This window comes from Salvelinus alpinus, chromosome 6 (assembly GCF_045679555.1).
Source record: "Salvelinus alpinus chromosome 6, SLU_Salpinus.1, whole genome shotgun sequence".
NCBI classification, from domain to species: Eukaryota; Metazoa; Chordata; class Actinopteri; order Salmoniformes; family Salmonidae; genus Salvelinus; species Salvelinus alpinus.
Window position 1 is genome coordinate 90,241,762 of NC_092091.1, and position 11,629 is coordinate 90,253,390.

General features: G+C 42.6%; 1 protein-coding gene across 3 annotated transcripts; it reads left to right on the plus strand.

The window, feature by feature from the left end:
* Positions 1–987: 987 nt before the first annotated feature.
* On the plus strand, positions 988–10,957 carry LOC139579562 (C-type lectin domain family 4 member M-like). 3 transcript variants are annotated; one of them, XM_071408312.1, is made up of 7 exons: positions 990–1,085; positions 1,732–1,960; positions 7,796–7,897; positions 8,146–8,955; positions 9,160–9,296; positions 9,390–9,499; positions 10,363–10,957. In XM_071408312.1, the coding sequence occupies exons 2-7, from the start codon at positions 1,813–1,815 to the stop codon at positions 10,493–10,495; spliced, it is 1,440 nt and encodes a 479-aa protein (XP_071264413.1). In that variant the 5' UTR covers positions 990–1,085; positions 1,732–1,812; the 3' UTR covers positions 10,496–10,957. The 3 variants fall into 3 exon arrangements, with proteins under 3 accessions (XP_071264414.1, XP_071264412.1, XP_071264413.1); XM_071408311.1 differs by having other exon boundaries at positions 989–1,960; XM_071408313.1 differs by lacking the exon at positions 9,390–9,499 and having other exon boundaries at positions 988–1,960.
* The last annotated feature ends 672 nt before the right edge of the window (positions 10,958–11,629 follow it).

The window sequence follows — 11,629 nt, forward strand, 5'->3', positions numbered from 1 at the left end:
AAATATAGATGTGGTCCCTCTTGTTAACTATAGATGTGGTCCCTCTTGTTAAATGTAGATGTGGTCCCTCTTGTTAAATATAGATGTGGAGTGGTCCCTCTTGTTAAATGTAGATGTGGTCCCTCTTGTTAAATATAGATGTGGAGTGGTCCCTCTTGTTAAATGTAGATGTGGTCCCTCTTGTTAAATATAGATGTGGTCCCTCTTGTTAAATATAGATGTGGTCCCTCTTGTTAAATATAGATGTGGTCCCTCTTGTTAAATATAGATGTGGAGTGGTCCCTCTTGTTAAATGTAGATGTGGTCCCTCTTGTTAAATATAGATGTGGTCCCTCTTGTTAAATGTAGATGTGGTCCCTCTTGTTAACTATAGATGTGGTCCCTCTTGTTAAATGTAGATGTGGTCCCTCTTGTTAAATATAGATGTGGAGTGGTCCCTCTTGTTAAATGTAGATGTGGTCCCTCTTGTTAAATATAGATGTGGAGTGGTCCCTCTTGTTAAATGTAGATGTGGTCCCTCTTGTTAAATATAGATGTGGTCCCTCTTGTTAAATGTAGATGTGGTCCCTCTTGTTAAATATAGATGTGGTCCCTCTTGTTAAATGTAGATGTGGTCCCTCTTGTTAAATATAGATGTGGAGTGGTCCCTCTTGTTAAATATAGATGTGGTCCCTCTTGTTAAATATAGATGTGGTCCCTCTTGTTAAATATAGATGTGGAGTGGTTCCTCTTGTTACATGTAGATGTGGATTTTACAAACTAATCTACACTGTGGTTAACTAAACCAATCTAATCTAACTATACAAACTAATTTACACTGTGGTTAACTAAACCAATCTAATCTAAATATACAAACTAATCTACACTGTGAGAAACAAACATGGTTCTCAGAAAATAAGTCTGGAGTCACATGGTGGTGGTTAGTGTCGTCCTATTGGTTAGACAGTTTCCCCTTTAATGAGGTTGACAGTTAAAACTGTCTCTGACATTAGACTGAGTCACACAGAGGCTCCAGCTGTGCAGCGAACAGACACAAACCTACAACTGAGATAACAGCAGACATTACAACAGTAGAAGTTACAACAGTAGAAGATACAACAGTAGAAGTTACAACAGTAGAAGTTACAACAGTAGAAGTTACAACAGCAGACATTACAACAGTAGAAGTTACAACAGTAGAAGTTACAACAGTAGAAGTTACAACAGCAGAAGTTACAACAGTAGAAGATACAAGAGAAGAAGTTACAAGAGAAGAAGCTACAACAGTAGAAGTTACAACAGTAGAAGTTACAAGAGTAGAAGCTACAACAGTAGAAGTTACAACAGTAGAAGCTACAAGAGTAGAAGATACAACAGTAGAAGTTACAAGAGTAGAAGCTACAAGAGTAGAAGATACAACAGTAGAAGTTACAAGAGTAGAAGCTACAAGAGTAGAAGTTACAACAGTAGAAGCTACAAGAGTAGAAGATACAACAGTAGAAGTTACAAGAGTAGAAGCTACAACAGTAGAAGTTACAACAGTAGAAGTTACAAGAGTAGAAGATACAACAGTAGAAGTTACAAGAGTAGAAGCTACAAGAGTAGAAGATACAACAGTAGAAGTTACAAGAGTAGAAGCTACAAGAGTAGAAGTTACAACAGTAGAAGCTACAAGAGTAGAAGATACAACAGTAGAAGTTACAAGAGTAGAAGCTACAACAGTAGAAGTTACAACAGTAGAAGTTACAAGAGTAGAAGATACAACAGTAGAAGTTACAACAGTAGAAGTTACAAGAGTCTGCTGTTACTGCATTTGACCACAAGCGTATAAAGATGTCAAAGGGAATCTATGAATACACAAATGGATTTGAAGACGAAGAACTTAATGTAATAAAGACCATTGACATTGATGATCATATTTACAACAACAAAAGACCCATCGTGCCCCGCAAGAATGATGTAGCTGGTGATCAACATTCAGGTAACAGTTTATCCTGTTATAGTGCTTGACACTGAAACCTCGACACACACACACACACACACACACACACACACACACACACACACACACACACACACACACACACACACACACACACACACACACACACACACACACACACACACACACACACACACACACACACACACACACACACACACTTTTTTGCTCTAACTTTCCTGCACTGACTCTATGCACACACACTGGACTCTACCAACACATTCACACATACTTACACTTACACCCCAACACACACACACACACACACACACACACACACACACACACACACACACACACACACACACACACACACACACACACACACACACACACACACACACACACACACACACACACACACACACACACACACACACACACACACGGACAAACACACACACACAGCTGCTCCTGTCTACTATCCTGTTGCCTAGTCACTTTACCCATTCCTATATTATATCCTTTACCCCTACTATACCTGTATGTACAGTCCATTCCTATATTATATCCTTTACCCCTACTATACCTATATGTAGGTATACTACTTTTCCTATATGTATGTATACTACTATACCTATATGTAGCTATACTACTTTTCCTATATGTAGGTATACTACTATACCTATATGTAGGTATACTACTTTTCCTATATGTAGGTATACTACTATACCTATATGTAGCTATACTACTTTTCCTATATGTAGGTATACTACTATACCTGTATGTACAGTGCTTTCAGAAAGTATTCATCAGTGTTGTGTTCGAGAACATCTAAAGCGAGACCGAGTTAAGACCGAGACCAGGAGGGGGGGAGGGGCGAGACCGAGTCAAGACCGAGACCAGGAGGGGGGGAGGGGGCGAGGCTCTCCCAGCAGAGATGATGTAGCCCAGAAAGGGGATGGTGGAGAGATGGAACTCGCACTTCTCTGCCTTCACAAATAGCTGATTCTCCAGAAGGCGTTGAAGAACCCGCCGGACGAGGAGCACGTGTTCTTGGGGGGAGCGGGAGAAGACGAGGATGTCATCAATGTAGACGAAGACGAACCGGTTCAACATGTCGTGGAGAACATCATTTACCAGAGCCTGGAACCCAGCAGGGGCGTTGGTGAGGCCAAAAGGCATGACCTGATACTCGTAGTGGCTGCTGGCCGTGTTGAAGGCGGTCTTCCACTCGTCTCCCTCTCGTATCCGCACCAGGTGGTATGCATTCCGTAGATCCAACTTCGAAAACACAGTGGCTCCCTGGAGTGGCTCGAAGGCAGAGGAAATGAGTGGTAGCAGGTAACGGTTCTTAACAGTAATGCCATTGAGTCCCCGTTAGTCAATGCCCAGGCGCAGGGTCTTGTCCATTTTCTCCACGACGGAGGGAGAGAAAATTCGATTTCGCACACACGTCCAGGGATTTGGAGAGGGTCTCATGGGGGATACAGCAAGACCCGGAGCCCAGAAGACGGGATCCCGGAGAGGGTCTCCCGGAGAGGGTCTCATTGCAGTATCCCCCATGAGACCCTCTCTGGGATCCCGTCTTCTGGGCTCCGGGTCTTGCTGTAGCCCCCATGAGACCCTCTCCGGGATCCTGTCTTCTGGGCTCCGGGCCTTGCTGTATCCCCCATGAGACCCTCTCCGGGATACTGACGTCTGGGCTCCGGGACTTGCTGTATCCCCCATGAGACCCTCTCCGGGATCCCGTCTTCTGGGCTCCGGGTCTTGCTGTATCCCCCATGAGACCCTCTCCGGGATACTGTCTTCAGGGCTCCGGGCCTTGCTGTATCCCCCATGAGACCCTCTCTGGGATCCCGTCTTCTGGGCTCCAGGTCTTGCTGTATCCCCCATGAGACCCTCTCCGGGATACTGTCTTCAGGGCTCCGGGCCTTGCTGTATCCCCCATGAGACCCTCTCTGGGATCCCGTCTTCTGGGCTCCAGGTCTTGCTGTATCCTGTAGGGATCAAAAACTGACCTCGCTCCTGTTACCTCTGAAACCGTCCCCAAATATACGGGAGTCCTTTCTTCCCCCCACTCTCTCCCCCATGTGCTGCCCTTCTGGCAGCTTTATGGGACTTGTACAGCTGGTGAGCAATCAGCCCTTGATTACTCACCAATCAGCTCCAATTAGTCCTGGTCGGAGAGCCTGTCGAGACCTGGCACGACCAGCAGATGGAGCCATCGCCTCGACGAGTCTCCCCCTGGTGGCTGACCTGCTGTACGCCACAACGTTTATAATAGATATAAAGACAGTTCAGATATTCATGTTATAAGACAGGAGTGTATATATTTGGCCTGGTATTGGTATTCATTGGTAACATTGGTATTCAAAATTATTTTCAAAATTCTTCACCCAATTCTGTCAAATTGGTTGTTGAGAATTGCTAGACAACCATTTTCAAGTCTTACCATAGATTTTCAAGCAGATTTAAGTCAAACCTGTAACTCTGCAAACTCCAGTGATGTCACGCCTGCTCCCCCTCCCCCTGGTGCTCGAAGGCGCCAGGCTCCCCAGCATTACGCACACTCCTGCCTTTCCCCGTCACGCGCATCAGTGTATTATTGGATTCACCTGGACTCAATCACCTGTTTATTACCTCCCTTATATTTGTCACTTCCCCATCTCTGTTCCTCCGCTGCTGCATTGATTGTCGAAGGTCGTTGTTTTGTCCGTGTGCTGACGCTGTGCCTGTCTTGTTTCATGTCGGTTCCTTATTCAATTTTGACTCCCCATACCTGCTTCTCATCTCTGGCGTCGGGCGCTACAAGTGTAGATTTGGCCTTGTGTTTTAGGTTATTGTCCAACTGAAAGGTGAAATTTTCTCCCAGTGTCTGGTGGCAAGCAAACAATCAGGTTTTCCTCTAGGATTTTGCCTGTTTAATTCCTTTTTTTTATCCTGAAACTATGGAGAGTGATACTCAAATGTATTTTGTTTTGGGCAAATCCATTACAACACTTTGTTTTCAGGACAACATTTTAATTGCTTTGCCACATTTTTAGCAGAATTTTTATTTTGGACAGCTTCCTTATTTTCACTCGGTCAAGTAGGTTAGTGTTGAGGAGTAACTATAATGTTGATCCATCCTCAGTTTTCTCCTGTCACAGCCATTAAACTCTGTAACTGTTTTAAAGTCACCATTGGCCTCATGGTGAAATCCCTGAGCGGTTTCCTTCCTCTCCGGCAACTGAGTTAAGAAGGACGCCTGTATCTTTTTAATGACTGGGTGTTTTGATGCACCAACCAAAGTGTAATAACTTCACCAGGCTCAAAGGGATATTCAATGTCTGTATTTTTTTAATCCTATCAATAGGTGCCCTTTGCGAGGCCTTGGAAAACAACCCTGGTCTTTGTGGTTGATTCTGTGATTGAAATTCACTTCTTGACTGAGGGACCTTACAGATAATTGTATGTGTTGGGTTACAGAGATGAGATAGTCATTAAAAAATCATGTTAAACACTATTATTGCACAAAGAGTAAGTCTGTGCAACTTATTATGTGACTTGTTAAGCACATTTGTACTCCTGAACTTATTTAGACATAAAGGGGTTGAATAGTTATTGACCCACAATACTCCACCTTTTCATTTTTTATTAATTTGTAAACAAACAAAAAAATACTTCCAGGACAGTGACAATTATTTTTATTTCATTCAGACTAACACAAAATGTGGAAAATTCATATTCTGGTTACCTTGTACCCCTGCACATCGACACTATATCAATACTCCCTGTATATAGCCATGTTATCACCTGGTACTTCCTGTACATAGCCAATGTTATTACCTGGTACTTCCTGTACATAGCCAATGTTATTTTGACTTGTTAATGTTATTCGTTATTTAATCCTTGTCAGTATTTCTATTTATTTCTCTCTGTATTGTTGGAAAAGGACCCATAGGTCAGCATTTCACTATTAGCATACACCTGCTGTTTTAATGAAGCAATTAACAAATGGAATTTGATTGTGATTGAAATAGGTGCCGGCAGTCATTATGGGTGCCTGAACTCAGCAATATGTTTAAGCCAATATTCTGTTAGAGGTTCTGGAACTCAAGCAGTAGAATATGTGAGGTTCTGGAACTCAAGCAGTAGAATATGTGAGGTGCTGGAACTCAAGCAGTAGAATATGTGAGGTTCTGGAACTCAAGCAGTAGAATATGTGAGGTTCTGGAACTCAAGCAGTAGAATATGTGAGGTTCTGGAACTCAAGCAGTAGAATATGTGAGGTGCTGGAACTCAAGCAGTAGAATATGTGAGGTTCTGGAACTCAAGCAGTAGAATATGTGAGGTGCTGGAACTCAAGCAGTAGAATATGTGAGGTTCTGGAACTCAAGCAGTAGAATATGTGAGGTGCTGGAACTCAAGCAGTAGAATATGTGAGGTGCTGGAACTCAAGCAGTAGAATATGTGAGGTGCTGGAACTCAAGCAGTAGAATATGTGAGGTTCTGGAACTCAAGCAGTAGAATATGTGAGGTGCTGGAACTCAAGCAGTAGAATATGTGAGGTGCTGGAACTCAAGCAGTAGAATATGTGAGGTTCTGGAACTCAAGCAGTAGAATATGTGAGGTTCTGGAACTCAAGCAGTAGAATATGTGAGGTGCTGGAACTCAAGCAGTAGAATATGTGAGGTTCTGGAACTCAAGCAGTAGAATATGTGAGGTGCTGGAACTCAAGCAGTAGAATATGTGAGGTTCTGGAACTCAAGCAGTAGAATATGTGAGGTGCTGGAACTCAAGCAGTAGAATATGTGAGGTTCTGGAACTCAAGCAGTAGAATATGTGAGGTTCTGGAACTCAAGCAGTAGAATATGTGAGGTTCTGGAACTCAAGCAGTAGAATATGTGAGGTGCTGGAACTCAAGCAGTAGAATATGTGAGGTTCTGGAACTCAAGCAGTAGAATATGTGAGGTGCTGGAACTCAAGCAGTAGAATATGTGAGGTTCTGGAACTCAAGCAGTAGAATATGTGAGGTGCTGGAACTCAAGCAGTAGAATATGTGAGGTTCTGGAACTCAAGCAGTAGAATATGTGAGGTTCTGGAACTCAAGCAGTAGAATATGTGAGGTGCTGGAACTCAAGCAGTAGAATATGTGAGGTGCTGGAACTCAAGCAGTAGAATATGTGAGGTTCTGGAACTCAAGCAGTAGAATATGTGAGGTTCTGGAACTCAAGCAGTAGAATATGTGAGGTTCTGGAACTCAAGCAGTAGAATATGTGAGGTGCTGGAACTCAAGCAGTAGAATATGTGAGGTGCTGGAACTCAAGCAGTAGAATATGTGAGGTTCTGGAACTCAAGCAGTAGAATATGTGAGGTGCTGGAACTCAAGCAGTAGAATATGTGAGGTTCTGGAACTCAAGCAGTAGAATATGTGAGGTTCTGGAACTCAAGCAGTAGAATATGTGAGGTGCTGGAACTCAAGCAGTAGAATATGTGAGGTTCTGGAACTCAAGCAGTAGAATATGTGAGGTGCTGGAACTCAAGCAGTAGAATATGTGAGGTTCTGGAACTCAAGCAGTAGAATATGTGAGGTTCTGGAACTCAAGCAGTAGAATATGTGAGGTGCTGGAACTCAAGCAGTAGAATATGTGAGGTTCTGGAACTCAAGCAGTAGAATATGTGAGGTGCTGGAACTCAAGCAGTAGAATATGTGAGGTTCTGGAACTCAAGCAGTAGAATATGTGAGGTTCTGGAACTCAAGCAGTAGAATATGTGAGGTGCTGGAACTCAGTTGTGGTGTATTTCCCTCAGTGATTCAAAGAGCAACTGGAAAGAAAAACATGTGTATATACACTGATCAAGTTCTTATGATAATAATATGTGCTTCAGTGTATCTTTGGAGGTGGAAGAGACATTTCCCAACTGCTGCAGTGTGTCTGGGGCTGCTGTGTGTTCTCCTGCTGGCTTGGATCATAGGCCTGTTACTCTACCGTGAGTTTGAAATGTTCTCACTCAAACATTCTTCATCATCAGTGGTGTTACGACCAGGGTTACATTCCATTTCAATTCTATTCAATTTAATTAAGAAAATACACTAAATTCCAATTCCACATGTTTCTAAATGAAAATAATTACAGTGTACTTCCTGAATTGACTGGAATTGAAATGGACCTCAATCCGGGTCATGTCTGATTAACTTTTCCACTTTTATCTTGGTTGTGGATTGTATTATTTCACAGAGAGAAACCAATTGACCAGTTCCGACACCCTGACCAAAGAGAGAAACCAGCTACAGACCAGTTACAACCCCCTGACCAAAGAGAAAGGACAGCTACAGACCAGTTCCAACACACAGACCAAAAAGAGAGACCAGCTACAGACCAGTTACAACACCCTGACCAAAGAGAGAGACCAGCTACAGACCAGTTATAACACCCTGGCCAAAGAGAGAGACCAGCTACAGACCAGATACAACACCTTGACCAAAGAGAAAGACCAGCTACAGACCAGCTACAACAACCTGACCAAAGAGAAAGACCAGCTACAGACCAGCTACAACACCCTGACCAATGAGAGAGACCAGCTACAGACCAGTTCTAACACCCTGACCAAAGAGAGAGACCAGCTACAGACCAGCAACAACACCATGACTAAAGAGAGAGACCAGTTACAGACCAGTTCTAACACCCTGACCAAAGAGAGAGACCAGCTACAGACCAGTAACAACACCCTGACTGCAGAAAGAGACCAGCTGCAGACCAGTTACAACACCCTGACCGAAGAGAGAGACCAGTTACAGACCAACTACAACACCCTGACCAAAGAGAGAGACCAGCTACAGACCAGTTACAACACCTTGACCAAAGAGAGAGACCAGCTACAGACCAGTAACAACACCCTGACTTCAGAAAGAGACCAGCTACAGACCAGCTACAACACCCTGATCAAAGAGAGAGACCAGCTACAGACCAGTAACAACACCCTGACCGAAGAAAGCGACCAGCTACAAAAAGACACAGAATGTCTGAAACAATCGTTAGTTCAGAAAGGTGAGTGAAATTGGCTAATGACTGTTCAGCTATCAGTTCACATGCCACGTACGGCAATTCAACTTACATTAAAGGAAATATGTGAGAAAAAAACTGACTTCCAAACCGTCCATTAGTTAGTGCCCTGTCTTCCTTGAGTGTCTGATTGATACTTAATTCAATGTTGTATTAAAGTGACTAAAGCAAGACATTTTCAACTTACAGTGTGTCCTCAAGGATGGAAGAAGTTTGGTAGCAGTTGTTACTACGTCTCTACTGAGTACAAATCCTGGGAGGAGAGCAGACAGGACTGCAGAGATAGAGGAGCAGACCTGGTGGTTATCAACAGCGAAGACGATCAGGTGTGTGTGGTGTAGAGAGAAAAAGAGAGAGAGAGAGAGAACGAGCAGTAATGGCTATGTTTTAACAATGTTGTCTCTCTCCCACAACTACAGACTTTTGTCAACTGGTTATGTGGAGTAAAGGACTATGTCTGGATTGGTCTGACTGACTCTGTTACTGAGGGGACCTGGAAATGGGTGGACGACACACCACTGACCACAACGTAAGACATTAATGAATTATATGTCACTATGATATCACTGTCTGGAGTAGAAGGTTCAGAGTGGACAGCCTGATTCTATGTGTTGTTTCTCCTACAGGTATTGGAACAGTGGACAGTCTGATTCTATGTGTTGTTTCTTCTACAGGTATTGGAACAGTGGACAGCCTGATTCTATGTGTTGTTTCTCCTACAGGTATTGGATCAGTGGACAGCCTGATTCTGTGTGTTGTTTCTCCTACAGGTATTGGAACAGTGGACATCCTGATTCTATGTGTTGTTTCTCCTACAGGTATTAGAACAGTGGACAGCCTGATTCTATGTGTTGTTTCTTCTACAGGTATTGGAACAGTGGACAGCCTGATTCTATGTGTTGTTTTAACTACAGGTATTGGAACAGTGGACAGCCTGATTCTATGTGTTGTTTCTTCTACAGGTATTGGAACAGTGGACAGCCTGATTCTATGTGTTGTTTCTCCTACAGGTATTGGAACAGTGGACAGCCTGATTCTATGTGTTGTTTCTCCTACAGGTATTGGAACAGTGGACAGCCTGATTCTATGTGTTGTTTCTCCTACAGGTATTGGAACAGTGGACAGCCTGATTCTATGTGTTGTTTCTCCTACAGTTATTGGAACAGTGGACAGCCTGATTCTATGTGTTGTTTCTCCTACAGGTATTGGAACAGTGGACAGCCTGATTCTATGTGTTGTTTCTTCTACAGGTATTGGAACAGTGGACAGTCTGATTCTATGTGTTGTTTCTCCTACAGGTATTGGAACAGTGGACAGCCTGATTCTATGTGTTGTTTCTCCTACAGGTATTGGAACAGTGGACAGTCTGATTCTGTGTTGTTTCTTCTACAGGTATTGGAACAGTAAAGAGCCTAATGGTGGAAGAGCTGAGAACTGTGCGTATTTCTACTCCTGGTCATCAGACACAGGAGAATGGTGGGACTATGACTGTTCCTATAAATACAGAGGGATCTGTGAGAAATAGGATTCATCCTCTGTACTCTCTGAACTGCTAAATAAGATTATGCTAAGTACTATCAATCATAAACTATTTTCTGCATATTCAATTTACCTTCAAGTACATGCAATATATAACAATGCAAATGTATAATACATTATAATAAAATAACAAAACATATGCAATAACAATACAATGAATTGATAACAGAAAGACTGTTCTCTCTGTTGTCGTGGAAATTCACCACTAAGGACTGAAATTCAAAGGAAATGAATCAATCTTTATTATCACAGTCGTAGAGGTTTATTGACTCAATACAAGCCTGATGTTAATTTTTATTTGTGTTACTTTTTTGTTTAGTTTACATGGTAAATATTTTCTTAACTCTTCTTGAACTGCACTGTTGGTTAAGGGCTTGTAAGTAAGCATTTCACGATAAAGTCTACACTTGTTGTATTCGGCGCATTTTACAAATAAAGTTTGATTTGATTTGAGACTCTTTATACTGCGACAAAAACAAGTCATATCAGCACGGTTGGTTCCTGCATGAGACTGACTGATACCACACAAGGCTTTTTACCTTGAAACTGAGATACTCCTTTTGGTTCCCAGAGCAATGTTCTGGGTGTACGGTGAAAATGCCTATACAGTGAGAGTGTTGATTCCTCCCATGTACTGTCAATCAGTTACTCCCATGTACAGTCAATCAGTTACTCCCATGTACTGTCAATCAGTTACTCCCATGTACAGTCAATCAGTTACTCCCATGTACTGTCAATCAGTTACTCCCATGTACTGTCAATCAGTTACTCCCATGTACTGTCAATCAGTTACTCGCATGTACTGTCAATCAGTTACTCCCATGTACTGTCAATCAGTTACTCCCATGTACTGTCAATCAGTTACTCCCATGTAGTGTCAATCAGTTACTCCCATGTACAGTCAATCAGTTACTCCCATGTACTGTCAATCAGTTACTCCCATGTACTGTCAATCAGTTACTCCCATGTACTGTCAATCAGTTACTCCCATGTACAGTCAATCAGTTACTCCCATGTACTGTCAATCAGTTACTCCCATGTACTGTCAATCAGTTACTCCCATGTACTGTCAATCAGTTACTCCCATGTACTGTCAATCAGTTACTCCCATGTACTGTCA